Source organism: Cuculus canorus, chromosome 1 (genome assembly GCF_017976375.1).
Source record: "Cuculus canorus isolate bCucCan1 chromosome 1, bCucCan1.pri, whole genome shotgun sequence".
NCBI classification, from domain to species: Eukaryota; Metazoa; Chordata; class Aves; order Cuculiformes; family Cuculidae; genus Cuculus; species Cuculus canorus.
Genome location: NC_071401.1, coordinates 197531466 through 197551466, shown reverse-complemented (window position 1 = coordinate 197551466; position 20001 = coordinate 197531466). Strand labels below are relative to the sequence as shown.

General features: G+C 36.3%; 1 protein-coding gene across 10 annotated transcripts in view; it reads left to right on the top strand.

The window, feature by feature from the left end:
* Positions 1-20001, top strand: part of CACNA2D1 (calcium voltage-gated channel auxiliary subunit alpha2delta 1) — a 399914-nt gene that overhangs the window by 298899 nt on the left and 81014 nt on the right. For all 10 annotated transcript variants that reach the window (XM_054068845.1, XM_054068882.1, XM_054068852.1 and 7 more), the window contains exon 11: positions 14332-14490. In XM_054068845.1, the coding sequence (XP_053924820.1) occupies positions 14332-14490 (159 nt within the window). The remainder of the gene's footprint in view (positions 1-14331; positions 14491-20001) is intronic.

The window sequence follows — 20001 nt, the reverse complement described above, 5'->3', positions numbered from 1 at the left end:
TAAAAAACATGCCATGGGTGGAGCCTTAGCCTGAAGTCCTGTTGAATGGAGGAGGGTGCTAGATTTTGTAACCAGGTAACTTGTGGTTCTTATATTTTCTTAGCTACAAGTTTTATATTGGAGTCATTGTACTTCTGTTCATTTGGCAAAAAAAATCCAGAACTTTCTTTAAAAATAACTTTAATCTGATTTCCCTTATTATTTCCATTTAAAGTATTTTTAGTGAACCTTAAATTAAATTACATACTCAAATAATCTAAGACCTATTTTCTTCCTGTGTTTTTGAATTGTGACCCAGAAGAATCTAGTGCTGGTTAGTTTTTCTAAACAACATCACTGTTCAAGAAAGAAATAAAACGTGGTAACGGTGTGAAACACTAGCACTGAAGCACTTGGATGGGTGTATCTAGAGGAGGAGATGAAAAGGACATCTGTATGAAGGGGCTCACCAGCAAGACCTGGTAGTGTTCTTCAGTCTTTGCTTTTCTGTTCTCTATAATGGACAATATTAAGGAGAAAATATAAAGATGCCTGCTATCTTTTTTATTATTTGGCAAACTGAAAAAAGACAGAGAATCAAATTCCCACTGTAGGTCTGCATCAGTATCTCGCTTACTGATTTCATCCTATTAAGTATACAGTCTCCTCTGCCTCATATTTGTGTGAGGCAGTAAACAGATACTTATTATTCCTTTGTTCTTTTTCTTTTTTTTTTTTTAGTCAATTCAGAGCAATATAAAGGCAAGTTTAGAGCTGAATGTTGAGCTTTACAATTTTCTTAACCACAATCCATCTAATTGTATCATGCCCTTGCAGATTTTCCTAAATTGAGTGGCTCATTTTCAAGACAAGGGGGAACAATGATAGCTGCAGGGAAAAACATCTTTATAGGAGTGTTCCTTAATGGAAAATCATTAATATTCCTTAATGGAAGGCCATTATCTTGCACCTTCCCTATTTAGGGACCAAGTGAATTGTTGTATGTGTTTTCATACAGGTCTGTTTGCTTAGCACTTCAGGTGCTGAGCTCAAACAAAGCTTGAACAAGTTAAAATTTAGTACTCAAATTGTGCACTGCTAATAATTGCAAATAGAGCTAGGCTATATATCTATGGGGAATATGTTTGGAGGACCAGTTTAGCAAATGTAATGAATATAAGTATTATGCAAGTAACAATGGAGGCAATTTAGGGACCTAGAGAAGAACGGGGATCTATGGAAATCCAACAATTGCTAAGAAGCTAGGAAGAATTTTCTTAATTATTAATGAATGTATTAACGAGAGTGGAAATAGAATCAGGAAGTGCAGTCAGTAATCATGAGTCAGCATCACGATTTTTTTGTTTGCCCGCAGAATTGCAGTTTCATTTTCCATCTCCTGTAAAGAGAAAGGTGAGAAACAAGGAATAATGCAATATTAAAGTGTTTCAGGTGGGGCTGGAGTTGAGAGGAAGATTAAGGTAGGAGGATGTTAAATTACTTTGGTCTGATGAAATGAGGTTAATTGATTTCAGTGGGACCTTGATCCTTAGGAAAGCAAGTCACACAATTTGTATCAAGGAAAAGAAAACGTGAAGGACCACCAGGAGTCAAACTTCTTGCAGCATTCAGCTAACATGACAAAATAGAAGTGTCTGTACAGCTTCAGTGACATGGCTAAAGACAACTTTCCATCTATTATAAATAGTGTATAGACCGATGATTCGGTTTCTCTCCTGAAAGATTAGAGTATTTGAATTTAGATTTTGAGTGTATGTCTCTCCTTTGCTGCAGCTGTATACGGCTACATAAATGTGGATCACATCACTAATTTTACACAAAAGGGATTGGATTAGATTTTACAAGAAAAGATTGTAGTTTTCTTCTCTTGGGACTGTAAGCGGTTGCTTGGTTCCTGAAAGCGTCTTCTTGGGTTCCTGAGTGAGCGATCTGAGAAGCTAGATTTCAGACACACTCTCAAACCCACAGAATTTGATCTTTTTTTGGCTGTTTTGGATTTCACAAATTAATAGTCTGGTAATTGATTTAATCACAGCTGAAAAGTGTTGCACTGGGTAAAATTTTTGCATCCATACACTCAAAACTGTCAGATAAAAGCACTGGAAAAATTGCTAGTGGAAGCCCTAGAAATTTGAGTGGCACATAAATAGTTAATATTCCTCAACAAATTGCAAGGAAAGAGTCTTCTTGTCTTCATATCAATATTTAATGCTTTCATGGAAGTCGCACTTTAGGCAAACATCTACCACTAAACGTAATTGTTTATGTCTGTTACAGAAGTCACCAAGGGAATTTTAAGGACCAATGGTACGTGGATGGTGAGACAGCATGCAAGAGGTCAGATTAGATTATCTCATTGCCCTTTTCAGACTTAAATCAAGAACACATAAAGGTTTTTGTTGGTTGGTTTCTCTTTTTGTTTTGTCCTAGTGCCTTTAATGTTTATCCCAAGTACTTGTTCATCATCTACCTTAGTTACTAATAGACTGGAAAGTATTTTGTCATCCTTGTGTGATAAAAATACTTTAGCTTTCAACCTTGTAAACAGATAATATGTATTTCTGTATATACTTAACAGTTTAGCCATATCTTTCTACCAACAGATAGTTTCAGTATCAAGCTAACTGAATTTAGAGATTTGTTTGTTTATACATATATTATTTTATATTTTTTTTTAAATAAAGTTTAATAGGAAGGTAGGACAGGCTGTGCTGATGAGTTGCAGGACATGGCTGGACAAGCGTACTGGACAGCAAACTATTTACATGTGACCAATTTTTCCACATAATCCTCTATTTTCCCACATTTGTTCATCCACAAATTACCTAAATCCACCTCTATCCTCTCCATTGTTCCTCCCTTAAATATTGCATAGTAAGTCCTGTGCAGTCCTGAAATGCTGCATCCCATAATATTTCTCATACAACGTCCCTGAGACTGAAAGTGAGATTATCGTGTTGTAAATGATTGCCTAGGTCCTAATTGTGAAAAACATCTCTGAAAACACATCATCCTAACTATTTTGAGGACAAATTATAGCCAGGAGGTGATTATGTCCAGTGGAAGCAAGGGGAGGCTGTCCCACTCTTGGACTGGATTCCCAATTAAACGATCACTGAAATGAGACTAACTCAATTATATTATAATTTCTTTACTCAGGTGAGAATGGAAAAGGAAGTCAGTGGGAGTAAAAATGACAAGCACTTCTTTTTTTTTTTTTTTACATGTTTTTTTCTTGTGTGACTGCTTTAACGTATCAGCTAAGTTTTTGCTGTTGTGCTTAGAACTGGAAGGACAATGTTCAAAAGGTATGTGAGAGAAACTGAAAGAGTTAGAAAAGGGATAGGGCAAGTCTTAAGACAAGGTCTGTTTCATTTTATATATGTCACAAAATGTTTATTCTAGGGAATAGAGAACTGGAGTGAATGAAGAAGGATGTCAAGAGCAGGGATGTTGCTGGAAACTGTACGTTTATTACTGTACCCTATGGCTGACAATTCCAGATGACTAGAAAAGTCACCTCCATTCCCATTTTGAGTGACTGCTTTCGGCATCAACTCAGATTATAATTGTCTCCTCTTCTAGTTGTTAAATGTCAGGAAGTCAGACTTCTAACAGCACATGGCACGAGCTTCCATGGTTTCCAGAAAAAAATCCTAACTTTCTTATATATTAGTAGCATTTTAAGTCAGTAATATAGTAGTATGTAAAATGAGGGATTAGCTCTACCTCATGGTTCCACTGGCCAGTAAATCTGTTGGCAATTTCCAGTTTCTTTCTTTTTAATAAAGCACAAGTCGTACTAAGGAGAGCTTTTCTATGTGTCAGGTGTATCATTGGTCCTGTGAGTTTTTGTGATGCTGGACCAAAAGTGCATTTCTGAGTCAGCTGTCCAACCAAGAGATAATTATTAGACGGAGTTGTGATAGTATAGTTAAGACTGTGTGGTGAGTGAACAGTTTCTCAAACAATGAATTCATTCCTAACAAGTTCTGAAGAGGCTGGGCTGGCTTTGATGATTCTACTGGGGAAGAGTGACTTAACAAGTTAATGAAAAAAGAAGAAAATGTCTGGGCTGTCTGTCAAGTTTGGGATAGGGTGGCAGATATTTGTCCTATAATCCCTCTTTTTTTAATATATTTTCTGTAAAAGCCATCTATTTGGTAGGTGAAAATTTTAAGACGTGGCAAGATGTTAGTTTTAGGTGTGAGTCTAAAGGATCTCTTATCTTAGGCAAAACATTAATGAAAAACTCATAGATTTCTAAATTCACATGATTTTAAAGACACACTATTCCCTTCTGTCTCAGGCTTTCCTGCCTTAGTGGCAGCATCTTACACATCAGCATTGTCTTCTGTGGCCTTTTTAACTGCTCATGAAACCCAGGCACATGCGTAGCCAGGCGCATTACTCTGACCTGTCTGGCAACAGATAGGTTTAAGTCAAGCCCTGCGAATATGGAGGTGACATTATAGCTCCCCTCCCCCAGTCATGTAGGCTGGCTCTGAATTTTAATGTCTATCTCGTAATTTTTCGCACTGATTAAACATTCGTCTTGCTTCTGATGTACTGATTAGCAACCTCGTGTATCCATTGAATTTATAGTTAACAGTTTAATACTTAAACCTTTATCTCTGGTGACCAGTAACGGGACACAAGGAAATGGAATGAAGCTGCTTTAGGGGAAGTTCAGTTTGAACATCAGGAAGAGGTTCTTCACTGAAAAGGTGGTCAGTCTCTGGAACAGGCTCTCTAAAGGAAGTGATCAAAGCACCAAGTCTGTAAGAGTTCATGTGGATGATGCTTTTTGTCATGTAGTTTAGTTTTAGGTAGCTCTGCAAGGAGTAAGGAGTTGGACTTTATGATCTTTATGGGTCCCTTTGAATTTGAGGTATTCTGTGATTCTATGATTCATCTTTTTGGCCAAGAGTGTTTGGTGTTCTAAACAACTTGAATGATGATTTCCCTGGTCAAGTGATATTAAAAAAAAAAAAAAAAAAATCTACAAAATAATTTTCTAGAAAGTCTCTTCTTGTTAGAGCAGAGTGTTAGGCTGTATTTGGGAAGCAGTGCCATGCAGTGCAGGCTACAGGACTGCAGCACTACAGTGATGTAGTTGACATCAGCAGACTTTCTCTGGGAGATGCTGAACTTTACAGTACTGAAATTTTTAGTAGAAGTCAGAAACGTGATTTTAAGTAAATAATACATGCTAACGTCTGCATAGCATCATGAAATGAGCATAAATGAGTTCATCTCGCTAAGCTAATCCATCTTTCAGGTTATGCTGACGTTCCCTGTTTTAACTCTGATATTTGCAGTGAAGCATCACGCTTTATGGTGTAAGCATCAGTTCTTATGTTCTCAGGGGAGCTTTTCATTGATTTCTGTGCAGAGAATCATATTGCTTAGAAAGGTTAACGAAGCTGAGAGCAGATTTTGGCTCAATATTTGGTCTTTTTTCCAAACATTTAGCTCATATTATGCTAATGATATATTTTCTTTTTCCCAAAATTACCAGAAATTTGGAGATCAGTTTTATTTTTTTTCTAATGCAGATACCTCTGGTCAATAATACGCATATATACATATCACAATGAAAAGAAATGTGATACATTTTAAATTTCAGAAAATGCCAATAGTGTAAATTGACATGTAATAATGATTTTGATTCATCCTTGCCATACAATTTAAGAACGGTAGGTGTGCTCCTTCTGAGTACTGGAACAAAGATTTTGTATTTTCTCTGCATTGAAAATGTAGGGTTGTACTGTATACCTTACCACAATCTGTATGCAAGTCATAGGGTAGGAGAAAACAGTTATTCTGTGGCAAGATATAAATGCTGAACCTGAACACCAGATATTATTTTTTGGCATGTCAAATTACAAACCTTTATTCTTTAAACTGCCTAAAATTTTCTGTGTACTGAGATCTACATGGGAATGAAACTTTGCAGCTTGCATTCTTACCATTCTTTAAGTGAGTTCTGATAAATATTTATAATATGTTCTCCCAAAATACAGATTCTAACTGGCCTTATTCAAGACTCAGTTATTCTTGGGATTAACCCTAAAATCCCATTACCAAGCCTAAAGCAGAAAGAAAGGAAAAAAAAAAAAAAAAAGGAAAACAAAACAGCAAAGCTGGATTTAGCAACAAGATGAGAGCCTGATGAAATCAGATCTATTTCACTATTGCTCATTTAATACATATAGATACAACTGGGTCACGAAGCTGATTTAGCCATGAGGTAGAAGTAGCATAGCAACAAACCTCAGCAGATTGAAAATCAGCAGCAGTAGTATCTGGGTAGGTCTTCAGGAAGATGACTGTATTTTTCTCAATTTTCAGTATTACCAGAATCACATTTCTGATTTATTCAGCTGTCATGATCTCGGTGTTTTAAATATACAAATTTTGTCCCTGTAAGATAGTTGGTATAGAAATTACCACTTTATTCAAGTTTATAAGATTTTCTCTAAAAGGTAAATATTTCTGAATGTTTAACAGTACACAATTTACATAAAGTTCTAGGCAGGTCTCATTTAGTGTAAGAAGTTTTGGAAGGATAGTTTTTTAAGGGGGGTGTTTTTTTTTACCTTAGAAGTGTAATTTCAAGAGATTAAACATTCTGCGTTGCATGATTAGATGTTAGAAAATTAACTGGGATGAGTGAAGAATAGGGAGGCAGCAGGTAAGGACGGCTGGAAAAATCTGAACTTTTGCATAGATTTGCTGTTATATTCAATAAGAACGTTATCACTTTTACAGATTTCAGAGATGCAGAAAGACATTTAGACAGCACATTGGTTTACAGCGTTGCCATCATGGTTATTATAAACATGTTCTGTAATGCTGTTGGAAACTGAGGTGCTTATTTTAGTAATATGGAATCTTTGTACAGAATTTTTTTTAATCAATCTGGAGCTGGAAGCAGTGATGTTCAACATGTAGAAATTTTTCTTAAAGAAGGAAGCTTGGATTTTATTATTCCTGCTTCTTCACTGATTTGCTATAGGAATATTTTATTATTTTAGGTGAAATGACAAATTTATGCCAGGCACAGAAAGCGCTAACAACCTCCACCAGAAGTGCAAAATTCCCATTTCAAGGTAAAATTTGTAAGACCAGTTAAACTTTTTTGTTTTAGTGCCACCTAGTGACTAAAACTTGAAAAAAAAATTAAAAGTTAATTTATTTGTTTTGATCTGTGTATGTTGTTGCACAGTGATTAGATGATTTACAAAAGATTTGTTTCTCAAATTGAATCACAGAGCTAGCACTCCTTTCCTCAATTTCTTTTCCTGAGGATTTATCTAAATTAATGCTACCCTTTTTGAGAATTCTGGCTTTCCTTAGTGAATTAGTGCTTTGTGTAGATCACCTCTAATAAGTGTTAACTGAAGCCTGCTTTTTTGATCATGTTATAAAAAAATTAAGCATACACCTATATGTAAAGTTATTTTTATATATCTATACACTCATATGTATGAAGACATTGGATACCACGCAAAAAAAAAAATGTTGATTGTCAGAAACAGTAATAAGCACTTTCTGATCAAGATAAATTAATATCTCAAGATTATACTTATTAATTTTTTTGTAACATTTCTTCCTATGCTGTTTTCAAAGCCTGCTTGTTTTGCTAGCATTGCATGTAATGTGACTTCTAAGACAGTGCAATGAAGGAGATGCTTTAGGTTTCCTTTCATAAAAGAATCAGAATCAATTTAAATGTTTTATTTGTATTTAAATAACTTCCTACGTTTGCCAAAAGACAGGTTGACTTTGTATTTGAGATTTATATCACCTATACTTTTTAGGAGATGGAGATATGTTTAGACATATAGAGAGGAATACACAGATATACTGAAGAGAATTGAAATATTCATTAATTTACACATTGCTGGTGAAATCAGAGTTGTTTCTCAGTGATGTATTTTTCAGAATTAACTGCATAAGCTGTGTGTGTATTTCGAAGAAGCTTAAGTAATAACATGTTTATGAGAATTCATGCTTTAAGTATTTGTGCCCTATTTGACCTTGTGGGTTAAATGGCATATAGCAAAATAACTAATATCAAGTTAAAAGGCAGATTCGAGAACTTGAAGTTGGTTGCGCAAAGGAAAAAGTGTATTATTCCATATTCTGGTGCTCTAGTAGTGGGGAATTGATATTAAAGTTTCTGGTCATGTCTTTGCCTTGAATTTACTTTTGTTCCCTGTTGCTTCACTTTTCTCACCAATAAAATGAGAACAGTTCTGAGCTATTTCACAAAGAGTCTGAAACGCTCAGTAATGTTTGAAAATATCTGTGAAGCTAAAGTGTGGATGTCCCTGGGAGTTATATGCTATGCGTTACTTGCTAAAGCTTGTCAACTGGGGAGAGGTCGGTTGGCATCTGCAAAAGGCAGATATATGAAAAAAATTCCTAGTAGACAAACTGGTTTGTTCAGCAGGTAATATATTGAACCAAATGCAGTTTTTTTTTTTTCGAAATAATATATATAATACATGTTTTTCCTTCTCATCTATTTTGTTTGCTGTTTTTTTTCCCCATGCTACTTGATAACTTTAATCTTTCTGCTTAACTGTCTCAAATGTTTTTCGATCCCTGTATACCTTGAATATAAATACTGATCCTTTCTTTCTTCATTTTGCAGCCTTTTCCCATAAGGATTCTTTTTCCTCCTCTTCTTTTTTCTTATACTCTCCTTGTAAGGAAAATATCTGTCTGTAGATTCTTGTTCAGTTTTTGATCTGTCATCATACCCACAGAGTGCTCAGAGTGGGAGCAGATACAGGAGATAAATCAGCATCTCTGTTTCACTTTGCTTGAATCCTCTCATGTTGTGGTGTTAGGGTAGGAGTTTTAATATTTTTAAAAAAGGAATTCCAGGTTGAGACTCTGGAAAAGAGGAGACTTTTAGCAATGCAGAAGCAACTATTCTGGAATTGTAAGAGGGTTTCAGCATGGCAGGCCCTTCTCTTGTCCATCAGATTAACTCTTGAAGCTTTATAGAGGTCACAGAATCACTAGGTTGGAAAAGACCTCTAAGATCATCAAGTCCAACCATAACCAGTGAAAAATTATAATGCCACCATTGCTATTAAATTTCAGATTAGCGTACCTGAAAGCTGGCTCGGTTTGCTAATTCGGTTACTTCAGTCTTTTACTGGAGTTCAAGTGAATTAAATGTAGCCCCGAATTTTATTCCTCCCTTTGGACATTTTTGTCAGTCAGTTTCAACCTTCAGACTTGCCTTCGCCTCCAAGCAAACAGGTGAATGTTCATTTTGGAGGATTGTTGTTTCATTTACTGAGTGCTTTATCTAATCAAAAACTCTTCTCATAAGTTTTGTTAACTAATGTTAACATTAACATTGACTGATGCATTTGAAAACAGCTGATTCATATTTTCTTAATTAAATTTCTTAATTTAATTAAATTTCTTAATTAAATTTCAGCACTTGCAGACTTTGGTTAATATACTCTCCATTCTACAAATGTCTATTTTACGTCAACTTTTGTCAGTCTGTAGATACAGATGTTTTGACCTTTACCCTTTGTTCAGTTTATGTTATGTGTTAGGATATTACAGTACACTTGTTAACTGCTTAAATAGTTTGAGACAGAATTGCTGTCAAATTTTAAAATGTCATTTTTTTAATCTGAAATTACTGATCCATATGCTAAATACCTACCCATAGAAATAATTACCTTAAACTTCTTTTTGCTGTAGCCCAAGACAAGGCATACACTGACCATAAGACTGAACTTATGGTTACTTTAATGTTAGCTCATTAAATAATTTGCATATAATGTAACTGATAAAGCACAGCAGTGTTTTCAGTTTACTTTTTCAGATGAAATTGGCTTTTGTAGAGCAGAGCTACCTACCAGATAGTGTTTTTCTTCTACGCCCCAAGAACAAGATCTATACTTTCATCGCATCTCACAAGTAGAATTAATTTTCAGACCTTGTCTTTTAAAAATTAATTTACATCAGTAATTTTCCCATTGTGGCTGCAAAATCAGATCAAAGCAAGCTGAAATAATTCCATAGCGCAATCCTGTTTTCACTCTGACGTGGTTAACATACTTGGTAATCATTGGGTGATTTATTTGGTTACTTCTGTGAGAAACTTCTGTAAGAAACACGACAGAGTGTGTCAATGTTTTGCAAAGTGAATTGATTACAGTTGTGTGACCATCTTGGAGTTTTGCTTACTGAGAAGAACATGTTCCTTAAGTACAGCAAATGAATGACCATAATTTGTTTGATTCTGGGGAAAGATCTTTTTATGAAAAATAACTTTAAAATCACACAATGGAAATGTTAGGCTTCGGCTGGAAGTTTTACATTTTAATCACAGCAGAGGGTTGGTCACACCAAAATATTATTGTCTGGGAAATATGCCTTGCATTAAAGAAATTTTCCAGCTGAAATTTTGGTTATATGTAATCCATTAGTTCATCCTGTTGCATGATTCTGGAAACAGTTATCCCCTGTGACACATTAGAAACTGCATATTGATAAAACGGAGACAGAAAACATTGCATAAAGTCATTTGAGAATAACGTTCTCTCACAGATTTTAATCACTTGGGAAACAGAGCTATAAAATTGGGAAATATTAATAACTGTTCTTATTAAGTAGAAAGATAAATGAAGCTTCTTATATGAGTATTCCCATAGCATATTCTGCCTAGCAGGCATTGATATAATCAATAAAATTAATACAAGAAGGGCTGGAAGGACAATACAGGGAACTCCAGACCTGTCAGCCTGACCTCAGTGCTGCAGAAAGATATAGAGTAGATCATCTTGAATGCCATCACGCAGCACATGCAGGAAGGATATCCAGGTGATAAGAGCCTGTTAGCATGGCTTAAAGAAAGGAAGATCCTGCTTAACTAACTTGATCTTATTCTATGACAAGGCGACCCTCTTAGTAGATGAGTGAAAGTCTATAGTTGTTTTCTACCTAGACTTTTGACACCATTTCCCACAGCATTCTCCTGGAAAAAACTAGTTGCTCATGGCTTGGACAGGTGTACTCCTCACTGGGTGAAGAAAAAGGTTGTATAGCCAAGCCCAGAGAGTTGTGGTGAATGGATTTAAATCCATCTGGCAGCTGGTCGCAAGTGTTGTTCACCAGGACTCAGTGCTGAGGCTGGTTCTGTTTAATGCCTTTATCAATGATCTGGACAAAGGGATTGAGTGCACCCTCAGTTAGCTTACAGATGACAGCAAGTTGTGTGTGAGCGTTGAGGTGTTTGAGAGAAGGAAGGATGTATGGAGGGATTTGGATGGCCCAGATCAATGGGCTGAGCTCAGCTGTATGGGGTTCAGCAAAGCTAAGCATGAGGTCCTACACCTGGGTGACAACAACCCCATGCAGCTCTACAGGCTTGGGGATGAATGGCTGTAAAGTTGCAGAAAAGGACCTGGGAATGTTGGTCCATAGCTGCCAGCAGTATCCAGGTGGCCAGGAAGGCCAACAGCATCCTGGCCTGTAACAGAAACAGCGTGGTCAGTGTAACAAAGTACAGGACCAAAGTCCCTTGTACTCGGTGCTAGTGAGGCCACACTTCGAATCTTGTGTTCAGTTTTGCCCCACTCACTACAAGAAAGACATTGAGGTGCTAGAGCATGTCCACAAAAGAGCAACGAAGCTGGTGAAGGTTCTAGAGAACACGTGTTATGAGAAACCGATGATGCAACTGGAATTTTTGAGGCTAAGAGGAGACCTTATTGCTCATTACAACTACCTGAGAGGGGGTTTTAGAGAGATGGGTGTTGATCTCTCCTCCCAAGTAACCAGTGATAGGATGAGAGGAAGTGACATTAAGTTGTGCCAGGAGAGGTTTAAACTGGATTTTAGGAAATATTACTTCACTGAAAGGGTTGTCAAGCACTGGAACAGGCTGACTAGGGAGGTGGTTGAGTCACTGCCCCTGAAGGTTTTTAAATGATGAGTAGATGTGGACATGGTTTAGTGGTAGACTTGGCAGTGTTAAGTTTATGGTTTGACTTGATCATCATAAAGGCCTTTTCCAACTTAAATGATACTGTTATTCTGTAATTCTCTAACTGATACAGTCCTCAGGAAAACAGCAACCATAAAAATATCAGTGACTCTCCAAAAGACAATATTAACTTATGAGGAGTGAACAAAAATAAGATTCATAGAAAAATAAATACCATATGAGGATGACAAGGTATTAGATCAGCTGTGAACTACTTAATGCTCAAAATCAAAATAGTGAGTTTTCTTGTTCAGGTTCTACTTATACGCTGTAATGGCTTGTGGTACAATAATGATTGTGAGAAGATAAGGCAGAAAAATACTCACTTTAAAGCCTTTAGTTCATGGGGCACTCTGACACGTCCTTTTTGCAGGAATAAGAAATTGCACGTGGAATAATGAAAATCCAGCATAGCAAATGCTCTCATAATGGTGCCTGGATTTGCTCACTTACAGCCCAAAACATCACAGTTGCAGCTCTGTAGCAATTTTCAGGGAGGTTCTGGAACAAATTAGGCTAAGCCTTCTGATGAGGATGATGTCAGTCATCTCTGCTGTATTGTGTTTGCTGTAATACATTTGCTCCTACTAATTCGATAGAAGCATCATTGACTGAAGTGCATGTTTGAAAAAATTTACTGTTCAGATTTTGGTTGGTCCTGAGAGCAAGGAGCATTCATCTGTACACATCTGATTCCCAGACATGGAAAAGTCGGCATACCTCCTAAGTATCCTATTAACTTGAACTGAATCATTATGCTTTATTCAAAATGGTTTGATATTATCATTCCCTTCATCCTTTCAAGTTCTGTTCATTCTAAGTGTCCTACAATTACAGCATAATAGCAGTTCGCTCTCAGTACTTTGTGTTTGGTACTTGGTGTTTTATTTTAGACATGTAAGTAGTCTGAGTGCTTATTGAAATCTGTGACCTTATTTACCTCCTAAACAGCAGTTCTTCTATATAGTGCTATTAAACTAATTTGTAGTATTGAGACAACCCTACAAGGCCTGATTTTTTAATTATTTTAAGTCTTTGCTCCAGGTTGACAGCATAAAATTACATTTATATTTACTCTCACTGAAGACCCTTAATCAGGAAGAAGCATAATAATCTGTTTTCAGCTGAGATGTAAATTAGGAGGTCTGGATTTTAGTGCCTTTACTGAGATGGGGTTTTATGGAGTTTTTTGGACATGTTATTTGCCAGTGAGAAAAAGAGAGTACACTCAAGAAAGCTGGATAGATAAAACAGCTTAAAAATTGGCCAAGACAAGAGTTTTAGTAACATTAGTCAAGCATATTTTCGATAAAAATCACTGTGTTTTAGTTAAAAGGAGATTTTCATTCAAATAGAGTTAAACACAGATTATCTGCAGTAGCATGCACTTTCATTCAAGACTACATTTAGAATCGTACACACTGTGGTATTTTTTAAAAGAATTTTCATCTTCACTTCAGATAGATACAGAGGTAGCTAAAAAGCAAGACTGCATCCCTCTCTCTGTACTGGGATATATATATATTTGTACTTATACAGGTATGTGTGTATTTTTATACAGAGACAAATCTTAAATTGATCACAAACTAATCTCTAGTTGTGCCGACGTTTTACACATAAAAGGTTTTCTATGTGTGTTTTAAGTCATATCCGAATATCATAGAAATTATTTTTTCAGGTATTAGTCTTTATGGGTGTGTGGGTAAGACAGCAGAAATACGTGTGTTCTCAATAAACAATTCTGTATTATGTGAACAATATCCTCCTATTTACAGCTATATTCCCATGTGCTTCCTTTCTCCCAAGACTGTATTTTGTTTTCTGTGAGGCATATGTGCTAATTGATTATGAACTGCAAGTTTCACTGCAAACCAGCAGATTAATACATGCAATATGGAGGTCACCTGATAATCCAACCAATATTCTTCAGTGTTTAAAAATTAAGAGAAATATTCCTTCATGGTTTTTTCCTTTCTCCAACTGTGCATTTTTCAGTTTGATTTCATTATATGAGCTTGAAACAAAATTTGTGTGATTTTTTTCCACTATAATAAGAAGGGTTTTCATTGCAACACAGTGAAGCACCAAATACCTTTTTTTCCAATATATTTATTGCCCAATTATGAAATCTCCAGACAGTGTTGGACATTCTCAATGTAGTGGAAATGAAAATTCAGGTGTGATATGCTCTGTCTCATGGATCAAGAAAGCATTAGCCTTTACTTCTAAGTACACAGAAAATAAAATTAACTGAAGAGAATTAACTGTCTTTAATACTGTTTCTACTTATTTTACAGTTTAACAATAATGCTCAGAACGTCAGTTGCTTTAATCACCTTGTCCAAGCTAATGTGAGGAACAAGAAGAAGCTGAAAGAAGCTGTGTATAAAATCTCTGCTAAAGGAATTACTGACTACAAAAAAGGCTTTAGCTATGCTTTTGAACAGCTACTAAATGTAAGTATGAAAGTCATCTCTCTCTGCTGTAAAGAAGGAGAACTTGAATGATCAAATGGCGAGTGCACACATCTACATGTAGCTAAGTGGTAGAAGTGCAAATCTCTATTCGACAAGAACATTTATCCCAGCAATATGTTTTTTATTTTGCAGATCCCCCAGCAAGTTGCTAAGATTTGTGAATAGATTTGGTTTTCAATGTGCTATACTGTTTGTATTCAATTCATTCATTCAGCTAGTTCTTCATTTAATATGTAATGCTCCGTTAGCACACAGCTATTGTAGTGGTTGGTTTGCACGTAATTTTAAAATGAAAGGCTCTGTGTTACTGTGTTATTATTTCAGTTTTACCACAGTATCTCCAACAATGTTTGCTTGATGTACAGTTTCATACTGATTGCAAGTCATAAATAGTTGACCATAATTTGAGCAGGACAGAGGAGAGCAATTGGCTTACATAAAGAGGAATATTAGGCACTTGAGAGTATTCCTTTCTTTTTCTCATGTATAAAACAATTTCATGAAAAGTTAAATGAATTGTTTCTGTATTTTACTTACATTGTAACTTCTAATTTGCAACCAAGCACTAGCTTTCTGAGTAGTAATGTTTCCCATGGTGGAGTTTTATTAGTAATGTTTTGTAATAGTTCATGTAGTTGTTTAAAAAAAAAAGTTCTACTATTCACCTTCATAAAGACTGTGTATTGCATCTTCACCTTAGTGTAACTAAAGCTACACCAATCTGCCGCAGTTAAAGATCTAGCTTAACAAGTATGAAGAGTATTCTTTTTCTTCATAATATGTTGGTAATATATCTCAGTGTACAAATCTTTGATATTTTCCCCTAATCTTCCAGATTTTGCGCCTCAGAGCACTTCTCTGCCATTGCATTTGCAGCTTAGAAACATAGAATGACCTGAGTTGGAAGGAACCCACAAGGATTATCCAGTCCAACTCCTATCCCTGTGTAGGACAACAGTAACATTCACACCATGTATCTGACTGCATTGTTCAAATGCTTCTTGAATATTGTCAGGCTTAGCTCAATGACTACTTCCCTGAGGAGCCTGTTCTCCACTATCCTCCATGTGAAGAACCTCCTCCTAAATTCAAACTAAACATACTGTGGCACATCTTCCTGCCAGTCTTTCAGGTCTATTATCAGGCCTGCTGCTCCTCTTTCTCTTGTGAGGAAGCAGTAAACTGCAATGAGGTCTCCTGTCAGTCTCCTCCAAGCTGAACAGAACAACTAACTTTAGCCGTTCCTCATATGACTTCCCCTTCATCAACTTTGTGGCCCTCCTCTGGACACTCTTCAGTAGCTTGAGATCCTTTTTATACTGTAGCACCCGAAACTACACACAGTACTCGAGGTGGGGCCACACCAATGTGCACTACAGTAAGACAGTCGCCTCCCTCAACTGGTTAGCAACGCTGTGCTTGGTGCATCCCAGGACACGGTTGGCCCTCTTGGCTGCCAGGGCACACTGCTGGCTCATGTTCAACTTGCCAATGACCAGAACCCCCAGCTGACTTTCTGCAGGACTGGTCTCCAGCCTCTGGCTCCTCAGTCTGTGTGTATATCCAGGATTGTTGTCTCAGGTGCAAAATCTGGCACTTGCCCTTGTTAAACTTCATGTGATTGGTGATTGCCCAGTTCTCCAATTTGTTGAGATCTTTGCCCTCAGGAATGTCAACAGCTCGTCCTAATTTTCTGTCATCAGCAAACTTGGTTAGTAAACCAAGTCCTGCATCACGATCATTTATGAAGATATAAAAAGTACTGGCCCTATGATGGATCCCTGCGGAACCCCACTAGTAACTGGTCACCAGCCTGATGGAACCCCATTTACTATGACCGTTTGAGCCCGATCCATCAGCCAATTGCTCGCCCATTGTATTATGTGTTTATCCAGCTGTTTGATGGACATTCTGTAATTTTTGTAGCTTAGGGACAGAGCTGGCTGAAAATTTCTAACTTTGTTAAATTTTGATGGAAGAAAAGAAAATACAGTGTTTTCAACAGTATTTTCTCAGTAGATCAGTGTTAGATTAGCAGAGACGTTTGGTGGGGAAATGATTGACTGCCCTCTGCTGATGGTTATATAAAACTGTAAACAGTATTTTAAAGGTTCTGGGCTTTTTTTTTTTTTTTAACCAGGCTGCAAGGCATTTCCCTTTTTTCTGCATCTGTTGCCATCTCATGCAGAGGGAACAAGGAATACACGAGAAATTTTGCCAGATATGCTCCTCATAGTGTTTGAATTTGATTAACATTATGTAATATATTTGGTGCAGCACCAGATGTGTACTTTGTGTATAGGCAATATTAAGAAGACCTGAACACAGGGTAAGCCTCAAAGTGGACTTGTTTATGGGGCTAAAAAAACTGTTTAATTAAACAATTAGAGATTAGTCTCATAGTGGGACCATCTCTCTCGTAACTGGAGGCAGAGGTGTGATTAGCTTCACATAAAGTGTGGAAGCCTACAAATTACGGCTGGACATTGTGGATGTGTGTATCAAGGGAAATTAAGAGATTGCACTGAGTTATAGAAATATCCAGAAATTGGCAAATCCATTTGGCAGGAAGAGTAAAGGGCTGCTGATCGAGTTAGTGCTGGACTGGTGACAAGACAAAATAACAGGATGATATAATACAGACTTAAACACATAATAATAAATATGCTTTGGGATAGTTTCCAGTTGTATATTTGTGGATTCAAACACAACAATTTCCTTAAGGTCCGTGGAATGGAATATTTTTTTAACAGCTCAAATTTTTATGATTTGGTGGGCACTGTTTCTGGATGACTGTTACTTCAGATGATTTTTCTGAATACCAAAGTAATATCTCACTTGTACCATGAAAAACTTACTGTCTGTTGTGTTGCTAGGTGGAAGTAGACACTTCTGGTTTTTTTCAACATACTAATTGAAGTGATTATCAATAATCAATAATATTCCATCAGTTTACACAGTATTTTTCAGTTATTAATTATGTTTACTTGCTATTTCTTTGAAAAATAATAATACTTCAGCTTCAGCAATCCAGGAGCTTTTTTTTATCCCCTACTTAACTACAATTTCTCAAAAAAAAAACCCACCTTTAAATCATTGCTTGTTGCGTAATTGATTTTTGGTTTGGTTTATCTTTTCCTTCCTCATTGGCTTGAAACTCATAATGAAAAATGCATTCCTAAAGTATCATATTACAAGGTATAATCCCAACCTGCCACTTAATGAGTTAATTTTAGGGATGTGGGACTTGTATAAAACAAAACCAGTTTTAGGCACAGTATAAAATGGGCCAAGTCTTGCTTGCTTGTTTGACAAGGAAAAAAAAAAAAGGCCTTTATCATGTGCAAGAGAAATAAAAGTGATTACATAGATCCAGTTCCAATTTGTATTCTTCTGTGGTTTAAGTAAAGAAGCCAGTTTTTATCCTGAGGAAGCTGCTGTATAGACAACACATTTCTCTTCAGCTGTGGTCTGTGATTGGAGGGTAGAGCCACCCATTGCACTGCTGAGACCAACAATGCAGAAAAATGATGAAATTACTGCATCAGATTTGCAAAATCCCTTATATTCACTCCCCGAGCCAGTATCTCTCCATATTTGTGCACATGGGAGGAAAAAACACGTACTGCAAAGACAATTCTGCCTTCCTCCTGTTCCCTTGTAAGAGACTGATTTGTTAAGTTCATTAGTCAGGATGCAAAGTTTTTATGGTGGGAAAATATCATATGATTTGACCTTATTCATGTTGAGATTTTCGATATTGTTCAGAGGCTAAAAACTTGGGACTTTTTCCCATGACATCACTTCTGTGTCTAAACAGTATAGTGTAAGTCAGTGCCCTTCTGCAAGTTCTAGGAGATCAAGAGAAAACATTGTGGTTTTCGGATATTGTATAAGGGTATGCTAAGGAAGCCACTAGAAATATCCTGATTGAGTCAGTTAAAAAAAAGACTAGCTCGAGTTCACATTGCTCATAATAGCGCTCATTTTAAAATCAATAGGGAAACTTTATAATATGAGCAGGCTATTGTCCCCATCCTTGTCATCACTTTGTTTTCCCTCTGATTTATTTTTGCCAATATATTAAATCACTGTAAATGTAGGTGAGTTTCTTTATTTATGAAGTATCCAACTCCACTTTTATTACTTTTTTAATATCAAAAAGATTGTAGCCCGAAGCAGTATCTCGTAGCTTATATTTCACAAGAAAAAAAAAGATCATGAATAATTGAAATCCAAATGAAACACAGTGAGCTGATGATATTGGAGGGAATGCATTGATTTCAAGGTATTTTATTTGTTGTTACATGTAAAAAAAAAAAAAAAATCTTTGGACTTGTTTTTTTCAAATTATTAAATAAGTAGTTATTCACTGAATATTGAACTACCAAGACGCATATCTCTGAGGAATAGCTATTCATCTGTTAATACAGAGACTGCAAATAAAGGTTTTGTGTGTCAGTTTTCTGGAGCACTGTAGAACTGTTGTGCTGCAATACTGAGGATTATTGGCTGATGTTTGAGGACTGGCATTGGTGTTTCAGTCTCTTTATCACCAAAAAACCCAAGAAAGCAAATCAGAGAGTAGGATGAAAAGTAGTGAAAGGGAGTGGGATCGTCTCGCCTGAGCAGCCAGATGAAAGTGAGTCACTATCTAGTCAGAAAAAGTAAAGCAAGAAAGATGTAGGTAAAGAATTGTAAGGATGACCTTCCTATTTCTTTTCCTGAATGTATAGTAAATTCATAAAGCAAAATTCAGGTTTGTGGAAGGGCAAGTTGAATTTATTTCACTGAATCTGTAAGGGTTTTACTTTGTCACACCCAGCTACTCAGAAGTCCCGAGTTGTGTCTGACTGGGATCATTTGTGTGCAACACAGAGGAAAAGGACCTTTGGCTGTAAAATTTATGAACAATTTCCTTAGACTAAAGTCTTAACTTTTATTCAATAAGGAAAGAAGGTGAATGCCAAAGGAGGAGCCTTTGGCTCCTTTCATCAGTTGCTAAAATTCATACTAATCTTGCTTTTATTCTGGCTACAGGACAATATTTTCATTCCTATGCAGAACATGCTGCATTTTGCTCAGTTACTTTGACTGCTGAATTAGGAGTCAGAAGAACTTTTTCTCAATTCTCTCTGTTACAGTCTTGCTTTCCAGAAATAACGGAATATGCTCAGTTCTTCACCTCTGAGTTGCCATCTAATTAGAAACCTAGGTGGTGGAGGGATATTAACAATCTACTCAACAACATCGTAGGTGCAACATATTATTTAAACACAATTCTAAAATAGTTTTAGAAAGGATAGCTATTCATTTTAGTGTATTAGAAGAATAATTAAAAACAGGGAAGAATTAAAAAAGTGGAAGATGAAGCACATTTTAAGGAAATGCGACAAATATAGCAAATGTTTCTAAGTTTATAAGGTAGAGGCTTTTTAAATGTACCGTTAAGATGCCTGCATCATCAGTTTTCATTCAAGACGTTAGTGA